The following is a 24,456-nucleotide window of genomic DNA, read 5'->3' as shown; positions in this document are numbered from 1 at the left end:
TTGATTTTTTTTGGGACAAACTTCACTGGATTCCACAGAGTATTTTATTTCTACCTAAGGAGGAAGGAGGCCAGGGTTTGATTCACTTACAGAGCAGGATTGCAGCTTTCCGACTGCATTTTGTACAAAGACTTCTTGATGGACCGATGAATGTGAGCTGGAGGGCAATCAGTTGTGCCCTACTTAAGACTGTTGGAAACTTCGGAATGGACAAATCTCTTTTCCTAATGGACCCCCAGTGTTTGGATCTCTCGAAAATGCCGTCTTTTTCAAATTCAAAGGACTGAAAATTTTCACTCAATTTTTGGGTTACTGAATGAACCCTTGATATTTAATGCAAGATTAGACGTTTCTGCACCTAATTTCCTACCAGGATTTAGTAGGAGTTTACAAGACTCAGGAATTTATGTTTTAAAACATTTACTGTGTTTAACTGGGCCTGTTTTTCAGAATGTAGAAACTTTTACTGAAAAGCTTGGAATTCGATCTGTTCGTTCAGTTTCTCGTTATCTGAATAAATTGAAAGAAGTGTTTACGGATGAAGAAAAATTGATGTTGGAGGAATTCTCTTTCGGAAATAATATCCCTGACAATGAAGATATGTTTCCTTGTTTGTTAATTCAACCAAAAATTGAAGAGTGTTCGGGATGTTTTATTCAACAAAGAAAGTTTTCTTCTGTTGATTTTTTTTCATGTGTTGGAAAAGAGCTGTATAAAATGTGTGTGCTTGTTCTAAACAAAAAAAAGTTGACTAATAGAGTTGATAAGCCATGGCGTGCTGTTTTAAAGTTGGGTGATGAGATAAGACCTGAATGGAGAGTTTTGTACAAGCCACCATTATCTAAAAGAACAGGAGATTTGCAGTGGAGAATCTTGCATGGAGCTGTTGCAGTGAATTCTTTTATTTCAGTTTTAGATCCAAAGAATAACTCTGGATGTCCTTTTTGTTTAAAAAAAGAGACTGTGTTTCATGCTTTCATGCAATGTATCAGACTTGGACCTTTGTTTGAGATGGTAGAAAGACTGTGTAATAAGTTTAAAGAGTGTTTTTATCCTGAGACTTTTATTTTTGATTTTAAATATGATCAAAAAAAGCGGGTTGTTTTTCAATTGTTGAATTTTATTTTGGGACGAGCAAAGTTGGCAATATACATGAGTAGGAAAAACAAAATAGAGAAAAAAAGCAATGATGATGTTGTTTTTGTTTTTAAATCGTTACTTAAAGTAAGAATTTTGATTGATTTCAGATTTTACAAAGCTATGTGTGATCTTTGTACTTTTAAAATGAAATGGTGTAGTTGGGAAGGTCTGTGTAAAATTGATGATGATGATGAGTTATGTTTTTGTTTTTAAACGAATGGTCTTTTTTTTCCCTCTCCAACAAATTATGATGTGAATTTATAGAATAATGTGTGATTTGGCTAATGGTAAATAAAGTGTTGTTCAAAAATCAAATCTCTCTCTCTCTCTCTCTCTCTCTCTCTCTCTCTATATATATATAAAGCATTCTTTTGAAGCTTGAAAACTCCGGTGCTCATTTATTATATGGAAAAGAGTGACCAGCACTTTTTTCTTCAAAATCTCGCCTTTAGTTTTTAGAACATGAAGGTGAGCAAATGAAAACTTTATATTTCTTGGTGAACTATCCCTTTAACTGATGAATGAGTTTTTTTCTGTAACATTTTTACAATCTTTTTCTGTGTTTAATAGAAATAATAGTGAACTAAAGCAGCTGGTACTGAGCCAGAGAAAGAGCAGAATGAATATGAGAGAACAAATAAGTGAAAGGACTGTGAGATTTATGAAGAGAGAAACTAACTCTCTCTCTCTCTCTCTCTCTCTCTCTCTGTGTGTGTTTGTGTGTGTGAGATATAAAGAGAGAGAGATTGTGAGAGAGTGACGGAACTGAGTGGGACGAGTGAGAACAGTCTTGTTCTTTCAGTGTTTTTGTTGAGTGATTGTAAATAGACAGAAAACTGAGGGAAGCTGTACGCAGTCTGTAAAGTTAACAAAGCAAAGTCCTCTCCTTATTTAGCTCTCACTGTGCGTCTGTATGAGTGTGTGTCACAGAGAGAACGTCATCCGGACGAGACGCCACTGTTGTTTATGTGTTAGTGAGTGAGGAGGGAGTGGGACGGATATAAAGGGAGGAGAGATAGCGAAGCGGAGGGAGAGGTGCTTCTAATTGCTTTCATTTTCCTCTAATGACCGCCGTGGCTCGAGGAGGAACGGAAACACAGTTCGTCTGTCAGTCTCAGCGCGCACACACCGCGGAGAGGAGGACTCTTCTGGACGCACGAGCGCGCGCGCCCGTCTGCACCTGTTGAGCCGATCTGTTCCCGTCCTGCAGTCATGTCCGTCTCCACAGCTGTGTGAGAGGCTGCTCGGGTCTATCACAGGTCTTCCTATCTTACACGAGAGAGATGTCATCGCTCTATTCACGCAGCAAGGACCTTTCCTCTCGCTCCAGAAAGTCCCTGTCGGACTCGCCGCCCTCCTCCCCGTCCTACAGCAGCAAAACCTCCAGAGTAAGAGCCAGCTGTGTTTGACACAATAACACTGATGTTTGATGTGACGTAACATTCTCATTTGTGACTGGAGGATACAAATGTCCTCGTTTTACAATGTTTAGGCTACTTTTATTTTATTTTATTTGTCTTCAACAGCAGTCAAAGCAAGTTCTATGGGTTAAACATTTTGGTTTTCAAGTGCTAGTTGAGTCCAAAAGTCCACACTGAAAATCTGGGATTTAGTTTTTCATTCAAATCTGGAAACAAACTGTGCTAAAGGATTTTGAGCAATTTAAAGCAAAGAGATCCGTGGTAAATGTCAGATTCTGCAATATTTCTAGGTCACTAATCAAATTTAAGTCAATTCGTGACATTGATCATGTTTTAAAGACTTGGGAAGGTGATCATCGGGTTTTGCATGAATTTATGACGTTCATGTAGCTCAAGTGCTGCTGTCATCAACCCTGTAAAGCCAGACATATGAAATAATAGTCAGAAAAACTATTTACATTTTAAATAGGACAGTTTATATAGTATACTATATATATAGTCTAAAAAAATCTAATGCATATGTGTTTTTTGTTTTGTATCATACTGTATTTGAAACATCAGGCTTATATGAATCTCAAACTTGAGGAAACTGAGCAAAAATATGCCATAATTATGCAATATGCATACAGTTCCTGATATTTTTATACCCAGAAAGTAAGATGAAATTGTGATCTTAAGAGCTTAAATGTAAATCAGTGAGATGATTTTCACTGGAGGAATCATGATATTTAAATGCTTAGTTTTATGATCAAAACTATAGTTTTTATGGACCCACTTTATATTAAGTGGCCTTAACTACTATGTACTTACATTTTAATTAATAATTTAGTACAATGTACTTATTGTGTACATACATGTTTTTACATTGTACTTCTATTTAAAAAAAACGACATGTAAAACACAATAAGTACATTGTATTTATTTTTTTATGTAAGTACATAGTAGTTAAGGCCACCTAATATAAAGTGGGACCGTTTTTATTGTGCTTATCAAAACATGTAATGTAGTGCAGTATAATGATGATTGAGAGATGAACAAATAAACTTCCCCAAAAGCAGGATGGATTATAATAAATATAATATAATATAATATAAATCTTGAAATATTGCTTACAATATAAACATAAGGTTTACTTTTACAGTACACAGTTCAAAGCAAAATGACAGGTCAACCATAACCTGACGTTTTTACAACTGTATTTGCTAAAAAGTATGAAACATCAATCATTCGACAGAAGGCATGTGGTATATTGAGTACAACAGGTTTTTCAGCAAAGTTTCGTCTGTGTTGGTAATTTAGAAGCCTTGGACATGTCTGCATGAGAAATGACACGCTAGCTTCACAGGATTAAAGCAAACAAAGCTTATTTCATTGGTAAATCAGTATGCAGTATGGACAAAATTGCATGAAATAGTCCTAAACTTACAACATGTGAGAAATGAATCAGTCATGGTGTTTGTAAAGGAGCTCGACTCACTGCTACAGTATCTTGGTGATTGTATGGCGTGTTTGTGAGCTGATAGGAAGGTGTAGCTGTGCTGTGATTGAGGGCTGCAGTGTCTCTCTCATACACTGGATGCAGTGGGAGTCAGTGGGAGGTCACGCTTCACTCACTTTTTAAATGACTCTGGCTCCAGTGCTTTTCAAATCCTTAGTGTATGGTACAGTACTCAGTTGATGTTATATAGATGACAAAAAAAGAAAAAAAAATTGTTCAATTTTGTTCAATCAGTGTCATGGCCTTTTGGGTTACAAGTCCGATTAACCATTAGGCCATGTCCTGCTCATAAGAAAATATGTGTAATGTTTGTTGGTTCACGATGCAAGGGTGTTGTGGATGCTACCAGTGATTGATTTGTATTTGCTAATGCATTGCTAGGTAGTTGGGTGTTTTATTGTCCACCAGATGAAAATCATAAGACTGATTTAGATATGCGGTAAAAGTAAATGGACACCTCTCTTGAAGAAACCATGTGATTTGAGGAATCATTCAACATAAACAGTGCAGTATGAGATACACTGTGAAGTTTAATATTTAGGCTTATGGGTCTTTTCAGATCCCTAAGGTACAGCAATAGTGATGCTTATCTTAGCAAACACTGCTAAATATCAACCTATGAGGAAAATTGTTAGATACGTTTTTTTTTTAAAGTCCAAATTTTACATGTTGTCTAAAAACGCATGTATAATACTGCACTGTAAACTGCAGTTGTTGCCTTACAGAAATGTCTAATATTTTGTTGGTATGAATAATGTATTTAGGTTCATTCGGTGATGATACATAATATTTGTGACTTGTATAGAAGCAGTTAATTTAGAAGTTCTAATATTTCTCAATGTGTCCCACAAAAGCAAAATCTAGGGCCAACTTCAGGATCAAAGTAGTGTGAAAATTGATTACAACATTTACAATTTATTTGAAAGCTTTTCTCAGTCGTTTACGTTTCTGTGTTTTGCCTAGAAATAATAGTAATAGAAAAGATTCGAAAAGCAGTTTTAGATGAAGTGCATACTGTACTATTCACACTGAAAGATGTTGATGTCAACAAGATCAATTTGATCTTACATTTAAGCCAACAATGCACCCAGATAGTCAATATTTCCCCTTTCCTGGATAATACATAACCCTTTCGCACTAAATCTTTGATGTGAATAAAATCACTGTGAAATTGAAACTGAAAATTCCTCAGCATTTTCTCAGCAATAAAAGCCTGTCAGTATGTCAATTATGACACGAGAAACCAATATCTGTTTGTGACAGCCCTGCACAGTCATTGAGTTATAATGCTTCCAGGTGGATTGCAAATACCGGGTTCGAGAAGTGCTACCAGGATCCAGTATGTACTGTTTCATAACAGACAGCATTTGTCGAAACACTCGCTGTTTGACTTTTTCTTTTGCCACTTCAAAACCCCATTAACAAACTCAAAATCTGTGAGCGAACGAGACCAACAAAGACTGTGTTCACTTCAGTGAAAAAATGCCTGTAAAATCAGCAGGAGCTGTAGCTGTTCTGTCTTTAGAAAGGTACTGCAAGCACTGAAACCAGACAATTTGAGTTGTGACAGTCCAATTTTGACATCGCTGACCCCACATCTCTGTCTGCAACTATGTAATTTGTCAATGTAGTTTTATTCATAACTTAATGTATTGAGGGGCTGTTTATCCAGAATGTGTTTTCCTGTTGTTTTTCTATGTAACTGTGCTACAAGGATGTCTTTGCCCATTGCTTTTTGACAAGGCATTTCGCAATGTCGAAAGAAGTCTGGTTACATTTTTTCTTTCATCTTTCTTGCCTCCGGCCTGCATTTGTGAGAAATGTGTTCTGTGTGAACAGAACTAGTCAAGCAACTCTTTTGAGATGGTAGTTTGCTTCACTACAAGCTTTACATCCTTTACTGTAGCAGATGATATGATACATTCATATGACTATAAAATAATAAAGAAATACTGAAATAAAACCCCCCAATATTGCGACCGCTCCGAGATGCTGAAAGCACCATATCACGAGCTGCTCATTTATGACACAATCCTGCGCTTCACTCTAAAACATGCAGCACATACATTTATTTATTTATTTAAATCGCAATCTTCATGATTTGATCAAAGCGTATTGTGATATTTTTTGCTGAATTCCGCAGTGCTACCTTTTAAATTAAATGAATTCAAAATACATTTATAACAAACGTCACATAAACCCATTATCACAAATTGGAATAAGCAAAGAATTAGTCTCTACTATCTGTAAAAGTATTTATTTAGGCCAGAGTGAATCAAAACAGTGATGTAGCATTTGGTCTGGCTGTTGTAAAAAAAAAAAAAAGGCTTTAACTGGAAAAGCAACACTACATTTAAAGCAGCTGAACATCTGTCACACTACTGCAAAGTTTACCATACAGAATACTTTTACTAGTTGCTTCCCAACACTGCTCTGCACACTGTTACAGAGGATTCATGTTTAGTGATTGCAGACTCACCAGATAATAGGACAATATAAGCTGAAGATAATGTTCATGACGTTTTATGTTTCCTCATAATAACATGTTTTTTTACCCCATCAAAAAAGCTGCACATGTGGGCTTGAAGTTTCCATGTCGGGTGGAGGCAGAGCGCATGAGGTCTCCTTGGGAGCGAAAGTTACTGAGAGCAAAATAATAAACACAGTGGTCTTCTAACCCCTGTGTACCCCAAACAACACAATACAGGGCAATAAACAGACAAACACAAATGAGTGTGTAAAAGGGTCGTTCACATTTACTCACCCTCATGTCAGTACAAACTGTGAAACTTTTTCTTACATCCAACACAAGATGTGATTTTGTGATAGCAAGATCCTGTCCACGCTTTCAGCATAATGAAAGTGAATCCAATATTTCCAAACAAATAACAAAAATAACACAATAGTGGTTTATAAAACTATACTGTACACTGTAAAAAAAAAAAGAAGCCATATACATCTATTGGAGTATTGTTTTTTTTTTTTACAAGTGAATACTAGTCCAGTCTCTCTGCTTCAAATTTCACATTTAATTAATTGTGAACTTGCTATATATTTGTAAACTTACTATCAATTTCTTTTTAATATATATTTATACACTTTATTTTTTAAAGTTGTAAATAAAACTATTGTTCAATTATTGGAGAACATTTTACAAGAAAACACATTTCAAGATTATAAATCAATACTGCAATAGAATATAAAATTACTAATATAAAAAAGACATATTATTTCAGTAATGAACCTGGTTTGTAGCCCTCTCTCCATTCGCCACTTGAATTTGCCTGGGCTTTACATTGACTCTTGCATCTCACAGACTGTCACAGATCACCCTGGACTACAGTTCCCACAATGCATCTCTCTGATTGCATGCATCTCACGCTCAAAAAAAAAAAAAAAAAAAGGCCTGCTCTCTTGCTCACCTGGGCCGAGTGTTGTTAGTGTTTAGCGCTCGAGCGCGTTAGCTACTTTGCAGCGTTGTTTCCCTGAATGAGCTTCTTTCATTTCGTGTCTTTGCTTTAGTTTAATCATTCTAGTTTCATCCCGTGCCTCGGCCTTCTGCCTGCCTTAGTTTACCTCTAGTCTTGCCCCTGTTGGACATTGTCTACCCCTTGCCTGATCATCGCCTGGATACGTGTAACCTCATTGGACTATCCCGTTGGGTATTGATCGCAGATCGCAGTGAAATGCATCACTCTTCGTCTTGTCTCCTCTGTTCCTGTTTGCCGGTGTCTGTCTTACCATGTGCTCTAATAAAGCTTTGCATCTGGATCCGCATGTTCCTGTCTGTCAGCTCCGTAACAATTATTACATTTAGATATTTTTTATTTTAAAATATATTTAAACAAATAAGTTCATAGTGGAATGTTTTTTAGTCTTTGTACTTCAGTATTTCACATTGTGTTACTTGTCAATCTGTTTCTGATTGAAGTTTTTTCAGAGTGCATTAATGAAAGTTCATAAAGAAGTCAGATTTTGTTCAGTGGATCGGTTGATTCAGTTCAAAACAATCATTCTGAATGAATCATGAATCATTAATCTCCTTTTTCAAGCTTGAACGTTTTGATTTATTGTAATTAGAAGGAAAAGAGAAACAGCACATTTGTCAGTGTAAAAGACAGAACTCATATGGGTTTGAAACTTGAAAGTTATTTTTTCTTTTCAATGAACCGTTCCTCGAACAAAACAGATCAGAAGAAACCAGCCCTTTTAAAGTAATCAAACTAATGAAAACAAATGACTTGATTTGTTTTCTCTTAATATATCTGGCTTATCATACAAAGAGCGGTGGGAGCAGCGAAGAGAACGATCTGCAAAGCAGAAAAGTCTTTTTTTGGACTTGTGTGTTGTAATACTCCTTTTGAGCATGGTGATGCTCACATTTTCCATTTTGCAAGCTGGCAGCTGGACGAGTGGGCTCTCTAAGGAGGGATGAAGTGATGAGGGGAAAGAGAGGATTAAAGAGGTTGTGTATAAATACTTCAGCATGAGACAGATCCTTTAAATGTTACAGTTTGTGGAGCTATGGGATCAGGGTGAAGCCCACAGCTGCGTGAAGCCGTCTCCGTCTGTTACTTCATAGTGTGTATGAGTTATAGAGCTCATATGTGCTCAACGCATGGAGGATTTAGCAGCACTGCAGTGTTAATGCTGTGACCCGACACAGTTCACATGCCTTTGATGTGCACTGAACGTACAGTTGTCCTGCTGCATGGATCCAGCTTTACCCAAATCCCCATTCATCCACTGGAAGAGAATTGACATAATTGTTCCCAGATCTGTAATAATAGTGTAAAGGATGAGCTCTGTCAGTCAGGGTGTGAATGCCTGGGATCTGACCACTCAATTAAAACTTGAAGCCCCTGAAGGAAATCAAATTATAAAAGGGCCTGCTAAGAATAAACCAAGGGAAATATAGAAAAACTGAAGAACAAAACATTTATTATTATCCCACCTTGTTGATATTACAATTCCCACAACACTTCATACCCTAAACAACAATCCTTAAATAATAACCTGTTAAATCATTCAATTCAACAACACATGACCAAATAAATAATAAAAGAATAAAAGAAAATGAAAAAAAAATTCAAAAAGTATTCCACAATAAATTCACATAATGTGCAATCAAACACCACCTAATAATATTAATAACACACATAATATTACATGCTACCAATAATATTTTAATAACAACTGTCAGATATATACAGTATCGATATATATATATATATATATATATATATATATATATATATATATATATATATATATATATATATATCTCATAATAGATAAAATTCTTATTACATAATAATTACAATTAATCCATGCAACAGTAAGTGCTTAGTGTCAGTATCAAATGATAAACCGACACAAAATATCATTATGCTGTGTTTATTATATAATTAAAAGTTTCTTTAATAGACTTTAAAATTGATTGACAATTTGGATTACACAAGATGCATCTCAAAAGTGATTGTGTAACTGACTGTGTGAGTTTGATCAGAATGAAACAGTGGGTTAGCATGTCTCCTCTTCTGCATGCTTCTATCCCAATTAATCTGATTCAGTGTTATTTCTCCTAGCAGGGTGGAATGTGCACAGCAGCATCTGCACTGCCTTACATGGTTTACTGTAGTGAAAGTGTGCCCTCTATTTCTCCTCCTGTCTTTCTCTCTGTAGACAGTGAGCTCAGGGCCGGCTGGTGCCCGTTGGTAATGATGCCCTCCCCCCCACAACAGCACAAGACTTGTCGTGATTTACCCAATTAGGACATGTTCTTGGATCAACACACTAATTAAACGATAGGATTTGGAGGATAAATATAGCGTTAAAGGAATAGTTCACCCAAAAATGAAACTAAGCTGTAAACTGACTCAACCTCAGACCATCTAAGATGTAGATGAGTTTGTTTCTTCATCAGAACAGATTTGGAGAAATGTAGCATTACATTACTTGTTCACCAGTGGATCCTCTGCAGTGAATGGGTGCCGTCAGAATGAGAGTCCAAACAGCTGATTAAAACATCACAATAATCCACAAGTAATCCACACTACTTCAGTCCATCAGTTAATGTCCTGTGAAGTTTGTAAGAAACAAATCATCAAGACATTTTATCTTTAAAGTCCATCCCCTGCTGTCCTCTCTTGTCAAAATCCACCATCATATTTGTTAAGAACTGTTTTGGACTGTTTTCACTTGTTACCGGAGCTTGATCAGTGCATGTTTCTCTCCTGATTCAGATGAGACTGCTTTTTCACTGCAGGAAGCAATATTATGAAGAGAGGACCCTTATTTTAGCTGGAAAAGCTAATGGTGGATTTGTTTCGTACAAACACAGAGCTTTTTGCTTCACAATACACACAATTCAGATTCACAATACATGTACATTAACTGATGGACTGGAGTGGTGTGGATTGTTTGTGGATTATTGTGATGTTTTCATCAGCTGTTTGGACTCTCATTCTGATGGCACCCATTCACTGCAGATGATCCACTGGTGAACCGACGGCACCCATTCACTGCAGAGGATCCACTGGTGAGCAAGTGATGCAATGCTACATTTCTCCAAATCTGTTCTGATGAAGAAACAAACTCATGTACATTTTGGGTGGCCAGGATTTGGTTTATGTTTTTTTGATAGGAATGTTGTTTCTGGACCAACAATAGATGCCAGTCCAAGAAAATGTCTTATTTGGGGACATATTATCACATTGTGCATCACAATAACTTTTTAAAATGCAGGCTTCATCTACCTCACATGATGTGACCGCACAGAACTAAACAAGACCACCAGCACACACTGTGAACGTTTCTGAAAATTTTATTGTTGTGGCTACATGTAAACACTGGGATATTTGCCTCACTTTGAGATATCATAATTATTGCCAGTAAAGCACAGAGCACAGCAGTTATTGTAAGTTATCGGTGCAGGTCAAGCTCTGTTTCTCCTCCAGTGCTGCCGTGATGAGGTCAGAGAGCAGGTTTCTGGGGACGTTCTGTATAACCACATAAGGAGAGCTGTCTCTGAAATCCTGTGTAAACGTTCAGATTGGCCCGTCTCTCCAGTGGCCAGGGGCCATGCTCTCATCCCTCTGTTTATTTCCATGCAAAAACACCACAGAATCATGCCAGAAAATAGCATATGCAGCTACTCTCACTCTCACATATCGTATATGTCATTCTTTGCGTTTCTTATACAGCTCTTTTAGGTTGATTTTAAATTTAAAATGATTTTAAAAATAAGCCGATATAACTTAGTCTAAAGTTTTTATGAACATATTTCTGTTTCGACTTTTCGTTTTTAGATTTGGAAATTGTACACTGTCCCAGCATTTCATTCTTAAAATGTTCATTAAAAAAACATAAATAAATAATAAATAAATAAATTTTTGCGTTTGCAAAGTATGATAAACCAATCAGTTATGCCATAATTTTCTGTGTTAGCATCGGTTTTGCCACTAATAAATTTTAATTCAAAAGTATTGTTCAGCACTTTGTCAGCAAAGACACAGTAGTGTCAGAGCTTGAATTAAACATGAGACATGTGATGTGAACATCTTTTTTTTTTTTTATAAAGTCAATGTGCAAAAGATTGAAATATTGCTTAGTTAGTAGAGGAGTGTGATCCTTAGTTATAACATTCATTAGTTTGTTATAGGAATCAGCCATTTTATTCCTTGAAATGTAATTTCCATCACCATCATTTCCTTGAAAAACATAATTCCTTGGAAAACATAATTTGAGCTGTTATGCAACCCCATGTGAAGAAGAAATGCACTTAAGCATACTCTTAAAACAGCACTTACGGTAAATATACTTTGAAGGAATATACATGTTAACTAAATGTTATGTTTTCACACCCTTAACAGCATGTTAATTGCAATTCAGGGAAAATGTATTATAGTTTATATATACATGTAGTTAACTAAACTTAAAAATGCTTTTCTACCTGCTTAAGTAGGACTTATTGTCATACTGTGTGTATATGTCATTTTCGAAATGCTTCTGTTGTCTTTGAAATAAAGTTAAAGTGTGCTGACAAATGTATATTAATAATAATATATAATTATTCAAATATTTTAACTTTAAATGTAATTTTATACAACACATTGCTGGTACTGTACTGGACTGTACTGTACATGTGCTTTAATATGTTAGTCAACACTTAAAAATAAGAGTACTTTACACCACAACAAAAGATTATTAAAGTGATTATTTAAAGTAAAACGTTTCATTTAACATTACAACAAAGTTCACTTTTTAAAAGTGTACTTAAGTGTGATAAGAATCAGTCATGAAAGCACGTCTCTTTAATTACACTTAAGTGGCCTAGATTTCAATAATAATATCTGCAAGTACAGATTTAAAAAATGTACTCTTAAGATTTGAAGTACACTACAAGTGCACATTCAAGCACAGTTTCACTAAGGAATGATCATGACTGTCAGGTGGAAAAAAAAGGACAAAACTGAATTCTCAAGGAAAGTACACACTGTATACACACAGTTAGACATCATTAGTGGACCAGTTAAACTAATGAGAGTGTGAAAAGTGATTACAGTTCCTGCAGTTAAAGAAACGTCTCATTTAACAGATCTAATTTACTGTAATTAGTTTCATGAACAGACAAAAAGCTCTTCGCCTTCTATCCCAAACGTTGTCCGGCTGTAGTGACTGATTCAGCATGACCTTTTTTGGCGTTGTTCAAACATCCCCCTCAGACAGGGGACTGTTATTCCTCTCTGATGAATAATCAAGTGTGCTGCCGAGTGTCCAAACAGGATGTGCTGTCTTTAGCAGAGGAACAGAGGAGATTCTTTCTCTGCCTTTCCTTCTCTCGCTTTCTCTCTGATCCGAACGGCCTTAAATCTGACGCAATGAGAATATATTACCAGACCCGTGTGGAATTTGTACCCGTCGAGCAGCTTGACTGTAGTTTAACTACTTGAAATTACGAGTGGCTTGTAGCTTGCCATCTTTGTTATGGATGTTTCTGCCAGGACTGTCAGACCTTTACACGAGTCATTTACCATCTATGCACATCCTCAGGAAGAAAGGTCATCCAGACAGTGATGGTGGACAGTGATGTTTACAATATGCACCTAAAATGGAAACCTATTAAATGTTCTTTCAGAAGATTTACTGTCTGCAAAATGAGCTCCCATAAAAACATACTGATTCATGTGCTTGTACATACAAGATGTAGTAAAGTAATGGCTAGTGGACAAAAATTAGCAACAATTTATTACAAATGACCAAAAAGCACAAATCCTCCTAAAAAGGACAGTTTTGCTGTCATTGCGAACTGGAGTTGGTGTGAGAGTTTTTATTACAGGCACACATATGCACAAGTTTGCAACAACATGATATCATGCTCTTGCTCCAGGCGTTTGTATGACAGACTCTCATTGACAGATTGATGGTGACTAGCAGACTCAGTCAGACCCGCTGTTCCAGCTCATTTATGTCACAGGTTCGGTCACACTTAAAAACTCTCCTGTTTGCACACTAAGGCCCAATCCCAATTCTATTTTATACCCTTTCCCCTTCCCCTTCCCCTACCGTTCCGCCTACCCCTACCCCTTGTCCCTTGAAACAGAGTGTCAAGGGGTAGGGGAGAACATATTCCCCTAAGGATCGGGACACCACTACTATGCCGTCACACGTCATCATTCGTCGTCTAGCTCTTACAATACACACATATACTGGTGTGCATTAGAGCCTTTAATTATCCTTCTGTATTGATGCGCTGCTTACTGACACACACACACATCGTAAATCGCACAGCTCACACATCCAGGAGAAAATAAACTTGTAAACGCTGCCCAACGACTTTTATTAAATACAATTTAAACACTGAATCGCTACAGTATATTTTCCAGCAGCAAGAGGATAGAATCGCAGTTTTTAAGTAAACTCACTCTAAAAAGATAAACGCACCGAGATAATCGCATGACGTTAGCAAATATTAGCGATTTTTTGCAAACATTTCTTTGAGTAACATGACCGTTAATATAAACTTACAATTGAATGTAACATAAAACAAATGATTAATTTTCATTAAAATCTTTATTTATGCCAAAAAAGCTTACATTTATGTGTCTTTTTGTTCGCTGTAGCAGCCATGTTGCCGTGATAATTCATACCCCTTCGTTTGAAGTGTGGTCCCGAAAAATCTTCATTTGAAGGGCTATCTGGCCCTTACCCGTACCCCTACCCCTCCAACCAAAAGAGCATCGAGACAGGCTAATAGGGGAAAGGCTAAGGGGTAGAATTGGGATTGGCCTAATTTGGGCCTCTTAAGACATTAACATTAAGATGAGATCACTGTGATCTGATTTGTCCACATCAGATAGCTTTTATCATGCAGTGTGTAATGTAGCAGTATGTGAACGTAAACGATCTGCAAAACTGTAAAGCCAAAAGTGTACCATAAATTAAGTTAATGTATCTCAAATGAAAGGATCAACTCTGAACAGCCTAAACGAGTTGTCAGTTATTCAAATCCGCCAATGGAATTGGAACTGGCCAATCACAACAGACTGGGCCATCTGTCCAATCAGAGCAGAGTAGGGTCACAAAAATAAGGGGTTTAGAGAGACTGAATCTCAGAATGGCTTCAAATGAAATGTTTCAGGACCATTTGGAAATGAGGTGATATTAAACAATATTAGGAACCCTAAAAATGGCATAATAAGAGCACTTTAAAACAATAAATGTTTGTCAGTGCATTCATTCTGCAGTACATTTTAACCATATTTCAAAGATTAATTCTAATAAGTGCACATGAAGACAGACTTACTGTAATGGGTCAAAAAAGCACTCTAAAGTGCAATGAATTGCACAAGTGTCCGAAAACATTACATTCATTTTGCACATAAATATATTCTTTTAAAGCATGCTATTTTTCTAAGCACTCTCTTTGCGTATTTTTGTTTCACAGGGGTGCATTCGTTGCTTATCATGTGCTTGAATATACAGTATATGGTATATCAAAGAATATTATGGTACATTATTTTGTTAAAGTGATGTGGCTATCAACTTTATTTTAAATGACAATTTCAGCATATTTGATCTAACTTAGTTTTCTTTTTCTTTTTCTTTTTTAGCAAGACCGGGCCTCAAGGTAAGCTGCAATATTCCTTGTCTAAAAACATTATTTAATTTGCTTCTGTTTACTGGTAAATAAATGCATAAAAACTGGTATGATCAACACTCACTTGGTGATTGATGTTATAAGCAGGCCAGACTCTAGTGGAGTGGAGTCTGCGTCAGACAGACAGTCAGCTCGGACCAGCACATTCACACGCAGAGAGAACAGACTCGCCTCTCTGAGCAAAACTGAGGATGACTCGGCCAGCAAGGACTATAAGAAGGTCAGGATGACTTCGATTAATAAAACACTTAATGCACGCTCTTTATATTAGATATTTTTATCCCTCAATCCTCAGATACTATACCCAGAGACTAAACCAAAAAACACTGCATATATGCAAACCTAGTCAAATCTAAATACAGTGGTATATATGAATACCAGTGTGTTTTCCGGTGCATACCATTAGCAGTCATCTGTTGACCAGCGACAGGAAAGCAGCTCCCAGTGGAGATGCTAAATTAGTCCGATGAACTTGACCCTGGTTTGTTTGACTTTATCAGCTGTATGAGGATGCACTGACTGAGAATGAGAAGCTGAAGTCTCGACTGGAGGACAGCAAGCAGGAGCTCACCAAAATCCGCTCACAGCTTGACAGAGTCACACAGGTTAGAGGACAATCCCAGTGTTTGAGGAGAGATTTTCTGTGGTTTTCTGTGGCCTGAATCATCACCATTATCCGCCAAGAGGTGGGACCTGTATTAACAACAATAGCACTTCCCAGCTCTCTGAATCCAGTCAGGCTTCCGAAGGTCTGGCCTTTGGTGGAGCTCACAGCATCTGTCTGGAATTATAATCTGTAAAAATCCAATAATATATCTAGATACTGGTCCAGCAGTAAGTGCTTATTAAAACAATCAGGTTTTTAAATACATATTTTGCTTTGAATGACCTTACAGTGTTATTTTATCTTTTTACTGTTTTTCTGTGTGCATTTATTCTCTTTTGCTCATTAATCTTTCCGTGAATTTTTTTCAGAAGCAGGACAGGATATCAGAGAGGTCCACCACTGTATTTGAATCAGAAAAAAGGGTATATGTAATCATTATAAAATCATTATCGACACTTTCTAAAAAAATGTAATGCGTTTCTCTTTGATGTTGAATCTTGAATTGATATTCATCCTCATAGCAGCTCAATAACCCAAGTTTCCAAACGGTTTTAATTTAATTTAACCTAACTTTACCTAACCTAACCGAACTAAACTAAACTAAACTAAACTAAACTAAACTAAACTAAACTAAACTAATTTAATTTAATTGAATTACTACATTTGGATAAATATTTAAACTGAATTATTTAAAAATAAAAGATATAAGCATAAAAATGTATAATAATAAAATTAAAATAATTATTTAATATATATATATATATATATATATATATATATTTTTTTTTTTTTCATAGATTAAAGATTGTAACAGTATTATTTATTAGTTTTCTTCCCATGTGGTTGTGTAGGAAAAAGAAGCATTGGAGAAGAGGGTTTCGGACATGGAAGAAGAATTTAAGGTAAAAAGAAAACGTTTGTTAAATGTGGTTTTGCTGTGTTATCCTAACCTTGTTGGGGAGACTTTTGAAAGCATGTTCAAAGATGCTAACCATGAGCAGTCTGTTTGAATTAACGGTTGAAAAGGTTAGATCACTTGTAGTAAGATTTTAACAGCTAGTGTAACCACCATGCCTGTTTTGACCCATGTTAGCCAATCTCAGACACCACAATGCTCGCTACTAGCCCACTCCAAGTCATGGCCACTACATCTCACAGCTGCAGCAGTACACGGTGACCTAGTTCCAGCTACGCAAGGGCCGGACTGAATCCAGCACAGAGACACGGCACGGCTTTTGTTCAGCATTCCAGCAGTAATTGCACATAGCTGGCATTTTGATGGGCCAAGAAGAACACAGTGCCAAATATCTGAAAGGCCAAGTCTATGTGAGGCAGATGAGATACCAGCGGCTGCTGTAGTCTGCCAGGCTCAGTCGGATAATTGATCCATGTTGCAATTGAGGTAACAAGGTTTCTGGGGTGTTTTGTATCAGATTAGTTCAAAGTTGATTTGATTCAGGCATGATATGCGGATGACATTGCAATTTATATTGCAAATATTCAAAAAGCTTTAGCTTCAAGAAGCCTTTAAATTGACTTACCCCCCGGCCATCCAAGATGTAGGAGATTATTTAGCAGAAACCGTGGTCCTTTCTGATTCATAAAATGTGAAATAATGGCTACTGTCACTTTGAGAGGCAAAACAAAGCATAACAGGGAACACAAAATTAATACCTGTGGCTCCTGACAAAATATATCGAGGTCCTATGAAGTGAAACCATCAGTCTGTGAAAGAAACCAAACATTATTAATATTTAAGATTATTACATGTAATTCACAGCTTCAAGCTTGAGTCTAGAGTGATGTCTGGTTCACAAACAAATCATTCTTTTTTTTTGTTGATCCACTTAATTGAAACAAACTGTCCAAAAGAACCAGTTTGCATGAAATAATCTCATTTCCCTCTTTGTCTGAGGCTCTGGATTTCAGCTATCCATTATCTGCTTATCCATATATTTTTAATATGTATATTTCTAAAACTTTTCAAACACTCTCAAACCCAGACTCTCACTTCATTGAGCTTACGAACATGAGGAATGAGGAGCACTTGTGTTTGTTTGATCAGTGATGTCACTGTTGCCCCAGCAGACGCCCTCAGTGAGGTTTCGCTACCAGTCCTGAGTTCATCCTCAGCTGGACTGGGTGAGAGAGGGGCAGATGGTGAGTGGTTTTGCCCCACGCGTGATTGCCTGCTCACACACACCAACACCAAAACACACCCATTACAACATGTACTGTCATGTACTGTAGATCACTCTTAGTCACAGATTTGTATCCTTACTCTCTTTTTTCTGTAATGCTCTCAAAACAAGTCAAGACAACAGTCAGCACTGTATGAAAAGCTGTGACTCATTGTGGCAAAGTGGTATAAATCCCAGAACGCATTGCAATGATCCAAATGACAAACATAATCTTGATCATAACTGCTGTGTTCATGTTGTCATTACCCTATTTACTAGATGACCCAGGACGTTTTATTCTGCGACGTAAAATATTTCAGAAATACCCACGAACTTTGTATGTCAACAAGTGGCTAAATGAGACTACGTTTAGCTTTTGATTTCTGATGATTGTGTTTGGGTATCTGAGTTCGTAAATGATGACTAAAAAGTGTAAGAATCATAAAACTCCAAAAATAGCCCAAAAGGCCAAAGTCAGAGGAAAGATCTTATTGTTTTTCAAAATCAGGGTGATACAACCTTTTTGGTTTATGTAAAAATATGTCATTACTACAGCACCCTATGCAACAAGTAACAGTTGATATGCAAATGCCTTTTTAATGAACTTTTGTTAGTTTGTTCAGAAGGACATTAGAAGCATCATGATAACAGCAAACTCTTTTAAGATCAATTTATTTATACCACACCTTTTAAGAACTCTAAGTATCAGTTTAGGATTATTACAGGTTAGGATTATAATTTTTTCAATAGTATTACAGCACACTGTGAATGTATATTAGCACTTTTTAAGCATTTGGGATCAGATGGACCCAGAAATGATGGCGTGTAACATCAAATTTAACAAGTGGACTGAAAACAGCTGTTAGCAAGTCATGTCTTGCTATGTTGAGTGTTTCAATTGATTTTTTCTTTTTCTGATGGATGTTGCTTTCGGTTAGATAGCAGGGAATACAGCATAGGCTACTAGCAATGGAATTCTACTGAGTAAGGAATGGCACAGCAGAAAGAGCCGAGAGCCGTTTGTCCTCAACACCATCTAGAAGCCATGTTGTGACAAATTGAGTCATGACTTGAAGCAAAACAGCACTTGTACTGGCTATCTGTGCTGGCTGATAAGACATGCCAACCTCTGTGTGTCAAAGCAGTACGTCATTTCACGGAGTTAACCATTCAGATATCTGGCAAGAGATTCTCTTTGTAGAGACCAAACGATGAATCATGAAAGAGCTATGAATGGATGCCTTGCAGTTCTCTGTTGGTTCTTCATGTATTTGAGGAACTCAGTTGCCTGGTCCCAGATCCCTGAGCCATGAAACCACGTTTGGAAATGGTGTCAGACCTCAGGGTTTCTCCACATGCTGGTTCAGGAAGTTTCTGAGGTTGACCACAGATGCCTCACGCCGCTCAATGCACAGTGTGAGGTTTCTGCATGAACATAGTGGGGATTTCTCCAATAATTAAAAACTTGATTTGATTTTAAGTAAGTGGTCAAGAAGATGTTTGCAGACTTGTCCTCTTTATCCTTTCTTACGAATGACTATAGTTGCATGTTCTGTGTGTTAGTTAATCCAGCATTTGATTTATGTCCTCACTTGATTGTCTTTGCATGCTTATATTTCTATTCTCATTCTAAAGTCAGCATGAAATACGTGCTTTACTTTTTAATGTGGCATTTACAAGTAAAACAAGTTTCATATTATAATTATGTAAATTAATGTAAGTAATTTTTTTACAGTTAAATGTGGCCCTATAGAGGGGTTTTGCATTGGTTGTAAGAAATTCAGAATTAACTTGATAAAGTTTGGTCTAGCAGTTCAAGTGCCTGTAAGATTGGGTCCATTAAAAAAAAAAAAAAAAAAAATCGTTAGAGTAAAAACAGTTCAAAATTTGAAAATCTTTATTCTGTTACATTTAGTATAAAACTTCTATGTTATCTTTAGCCCACTTTCTATGGTGACTGAGAAATGGCACAGCAAATAGGCCTGAATGAGCAATAAGTGGATCTGCATATTATGTACGGTATGGTCCCAAATTCAAGAGTTCTCAAAAAAAGATTGGTACAGGCAAAACTGTTCAGTATTTAGATTTTGTAAAGCCATTTTAACTAGTATGAAGCACTTACGTTAACTTTAACATGCTCTCTACTGTGGTTGAGAAAACAGTGCCACGAGATGGGCTGATGGTAAAATAGGATTCCTCATATGTATTGTCCCATATGGGAAGTTTAAGTAACTATAAAAACAAGGTTGGCACAGTAAAAGTGTTCAAGTTAATTTTCTAGACTGTTACACAACTGAAGAGTGCAGAGAAAGGCTTGCTCAAACTGATTGGCTCATTGAAAAGTAGTAATTATTATGCAAAGTGTCCATTAAAAAAAGATTGGTACAATATGTGTCCTTGGATGTCCTTAGACCTCTGGGCACTTTATTAAACCACGTTGTCAGATTTAATGCACCCCTTCAGGTGGTAGAGAAATTCTTACTTGGCATATTCACCTTTAACAGAGGTTAATTTAAACTGATCCAAAGATATGGATAATTGAAGGAAGCATTGAATTATATACATGCATATTCTTGCATTACTAAGTTGTTACAATTTAGGTTAGTTTAAGAGATAGCTCAGCTAAACAGTGAACTTCCAAACCTGTATGAATTTCTTTCTTCTTCAGAACACAACAAAGATATTTTGAAAATTGGTAATCAAACTGTTTTGGTCCCCATTCTACTGAATTTATATAATAATAATGGAAGTAATAACAGGAACTGGAACTGTGTGGTTACCAACATTCTTCGAAATATGCACTTCTGGGCCACCATAACATTTGGATGAACAATTATAAAACACTTTTCTCGTGAATAAAGTGCAAAGATAAATCAGAAACACAATACGAATGTGTAAAAATGGCGTTTGATTTCATGTTGACTTTGTTTTCACGAACTAACTGTTCATTTTTGGTCCCAAACACTGTCTGTTATGATTTGGGGCCTCTCTGTATCTCCAGACCTTTCCCGCTCTGGCTCGACTACAGGCTCTCCGCAGGGGGAACGCGAGCCTCCTACAGGAGAATAAAGCCATGCTGCACTCCCTCGCTCGCCTCACTCAGACGGCCTCTCTCCCTGAGACAGACGATCTCTAGTTCTCCTCTTTATCTCTCTCTGTCCCTTCCTCTGCACCCAGTAGTCCTCTTCCTTTGTCTGCTGCTGTTCACCTCTCAGGCAGGTCTCTCCATTTCATCTCTTTGTTTTGCATTGGGAAAGCTTTATCATCCCTTCTTTCGTTCTCCCTGTTTTTCTCCTGGGTTTGGGGAAGGGCAACCCCTCACATTCCTCCTGCAGGCAGCGGCTTTGAAGATATTTATAGATCTTCAAAACCAGTGACCAAAGGTCTTTATACTCCAGCAATGTCCAAATCAAATCAGAGCCTCTCTAGTGTCCCATTCTAGTCTCTGTCAACACATCTGAGATGAGAGTTAGAGATAACATTACAGACTCTTGGATGCCTGTATAACACAGATAGCAATAAAAAACAATTGTAAAATTGAAACTAAAATAGAATAATGATATAATATATAACTGACTGGTTATAAATGAAATTACAGACTATTGGATGTCTATGTTACAAATAGATAACAATAATAAAAAACAAATAAAGATACAAATAATTTAAAGATGGGAAACAAATCATAAATTAAGAAAAAATGGGTTAATTGTTATTGAAAATATTAGGTTATGTTTCTGATAAAATATGGATATTATTTTCTCAAGTAATCTAATGCAATTCAACAGTTTATTTTACAATGAATAATGGTTTTAATAGTTGGATCTTTAATGCAGTTTACATGCTATGTAATAACGATTTATCTTACATATCTAATAGTTCTTTTTCTAAAGAACATGGGATTTGTGCCTTTATTGCTTAAAATGTAACATGACATCAGTTTGTATCATATTCATGTGCAGAAAGCCAGAACTGTCCACGTTGCTGTGCGCTTCGGTGTGTGTGTTGGTTATTTTATTTAAAAGGGAGCACAAAAAAGCTTTGTTGTTGTATCCAGTAGTTGGACAGATGTGATATGAAGTCATGAGAGGCTGGGTTTGCACTTCTGTTAAAGCTTTTGTAGTTCTGGCAATGGTTTTTTACTGGAGTATGAGGTGAACCTCTCTATGCATGAGTACACATTCTTATGCCACTGCCAGCTGCCATTCCTTTAGAAAGGTGAATTTGAAAATCATATTCTGTGGTTTTATGGTTTAGCAATGTTTGCATGCTTTATTACATATATTTCTCTCATAAAAAAGTTTTACACCCAAAGAAATGAATCTGTGGTCTAGAAAAAAAATAAAAAAAAATAATATATGGTGCATTTCCATCTCATAAGTTTGACACTACATGACCATTAAATATTTAAGTCAATAGTCAAAAGCATTTTTCTCTCTCATTCTCACCTTGAATTAATCTCAGGTTTTGACAGAACTGAAGTCTGATAACCAGCGGCTCAAAGATGAGAATGGAGCCTTAATCAGAGTCATCAGCAAACTTTCCAAGTGAGGACGACCGGCTGGAGGAGGGGAGGAGAGGAGGAGAAACACTGAACAGAGAGACACCAAATCTGAGAACTCCACATCCACTTCAAACTGACCATTGGCATGCTGGGTAATTTGCTCTTGGTGCATCAGCTCCAGAGTTAAAGAGATTCTCACAACTTCATTATTATTTTTTACAATTATTTTATAATTTACTTGCTCATGTTGTTACAAACCGGTACGGCATTCTCTCTGCTGTGGAACGCAAAAGAAGATATTTTGAGAGGTTTCCCATAGAATCATCAAATAAATGGAACGTTTTCTCACTGTTAGCCATTACTAAATTTGAAATGTTTCAGGATCAGTGTAGAAGATGATAGAATCCCTGCTGAAAAACAACGGAAAATGTCCATGCTGGCCAGGCTGGTTTAATAGTCCTGAAGATAAAGGTTCTTTAATGGCATTGATGGTTCCACAAAAAAAAGAAAAAAAAAGAAATCACATTAAAGAAAAATAATTTCCTTTTAGAAAAGTTCTGAAATGTAAATGTTCTTTGGGGAACGCACTTTTTAGAACCAGATTACTGCTAGTAGAACCAGTATAAAGATTCTCTTGACCAGCTAAAATGAGTTTGTGATGCCGGTCAACTAGGTTTCTGATGAAGCTGGCTGACTAGAAGACTCTTGCTTGTTAAGAAGCACCAGCACACTACGGATAAGCAGCTAAACCACAGCATTGGTCACCGACTGTTGTGGTCTTTTCAGCAGGGAGAAGCTGAACAAACTGCCATTCCTTTAAATAATATTTGATCATCAATCCAATCGATTTATCCAGAAGCGGTCAGCTGGTCTAATACGGTCCAGTGTGTTCTTCTAAAAGGATTGTTCCCAGCGAGAGAAACCACTCTCCACATATCAACCCATTTGTCCTGTTTACCTTTACAGTTGTGGTGTTTCTATATAAAGTGATGGGCTGCAGAATGGATACGTGGAACCATTGAAGGGGTTTTATATTTATTGGTGCTTTTTTGTTTGTAATTAATAGTATCTATAAGGATAAAACAGAAACACATCACACATAATATGGCATTACAGATGCTTTTCATTGTCCACAGTTTTTAACCTGTAATCTTGAACCAATGCTCACAGCACTTTGTTTATGACTGTGTTTGTTGTTTGCCTGAGTATTAAAAACACTGTAAAATACAGATCATGTAGTCAAGTGCCCTTTTAGGTACAGTGCTGCCCTCTGTCTGCATGCATGATCATCACAGTTCCACCATTTTCAGTTTACACTTCACTGAGATGTATTTCCAGTTTTTAGTGTTCTTATGTTTATGTGTTCTATTGTTTAATTCATGTGTAATATGTATTAAATTCCATCAAGTAGCCATTTCTCATCAGACCCACAGAAGACTTAAAAAAATTAAGTAAAGTACTGTATACATTTTTTTTGTAGTAAATGTACTAACATCAGTAGACAAGTAGTATACCTATACATGTACTATTTCAATACTTTTTGGGAGTAAATATAATGTAGTACAGTAACTGTGAGTACATAATTACTCTACAAGTGAACTTATTGGCATACAGTTAGTTTACTGGTTATATAATTATTTTTTTCTTTGAGAACACGCTAAAGTATACTCAAAGTAAACCACTTGTTTATTAGGTTTCATACTACTTTTATACTAAGTACTATAAGTAAATAACATCATATACAGTATATGGTTATTTATTAGTTTCACCTAAAGAAGACTTGCTGCATAAAAACTATTAAACTGGTAGTTTACTGAGATTATATATGTCGACTAGAACTAGTAGACCAACAGTGCATAAAGTACAGATACTAAAGAAGCACAAAACTAGTTGTGCACTTAATATTTACTACTGTTATAACTAAAAAGGGGCCGAATTTAGTCCCAAG

The 24,456-nt window shown here is 36.4% G+C and overlaps 1 protein-coding gene across 7 annotated transcripts; it reads left to right on the top strand.

Annotated features, from left to right (window-relative positions):
- Positions 1-1,952: 1,952 nt before the first annotated feature.
- LOC127944681 (protein phosphatase 1 regulatory subunit 12B) lies at positions 1,953-23,737 on the top strand. Of its 7 annotated transcripts, none has more exons than XM_052540841.1 (8): positions 1,953-2,528; positions 15,174-15,190; positions 15,305-15,440; positions 15,721-15,825; positions 16,196-16,249; positions 16,679-16,729; positions 21,009-21,222; positions 22,469-23,737. In XM_052540841.1, the coding sequence occupies exons 1-7, from the start codon at positions 2,424-2,426 to the stop codon at positions 21,141-21,143; spliced, it is 603 nt and encodes a 200-aa protein (XP_052396801.1). In that variant the 5' UTR covers positions 1,953-2,423; the 3' UTR covers positions 21,144-21,222; positions 22,469-23,737. The 7 variants fall into 7 exon arrangements, with proteins under 7 accessions (XP_052396801.1, XP_052396805.1, XP_052396804.1 ...); XM_052540845.1 differs by lacking the exon at positions 22,469-23,737 and adding an exon at positions 17,913-17,987 and having other exon boundaries at positions 1,964-2,528; positions 21,009-21,129; XM_052540844.1 differs by lacking the exon at positions 21,009-21,222 and adding an exon at positions 17,913-17,987 and having other exon boundaries at positions 1,965-2,528.
- The last annotated feature ends 719 nt before the right edge of the window (positions 23,738-24,456 follow it).

The sequence above is a fragment of the Carassius gibelio genome, chromosome A23 (assembly GCF_023724105.1).
Source record: "Carassius gibelio isolate Cgi1373 ecotype wild population from Czech Republic chromosome A23, carGib1.2-hapl.c, whole genome shotgun sequence".
NCBI classification, from domain to species: domain Eukaryota; kingdom Metazoa; phylum Chordata; class Actinopteri; order Cypriniformes; family Cyprinidae; genus Carassius; species Carassius gibelio.
The sequence above is the reverse complement of the archived record's forward strand: the minus strand, read 5'-3'. Positions and strand labels throughout refer to the sequence as shown.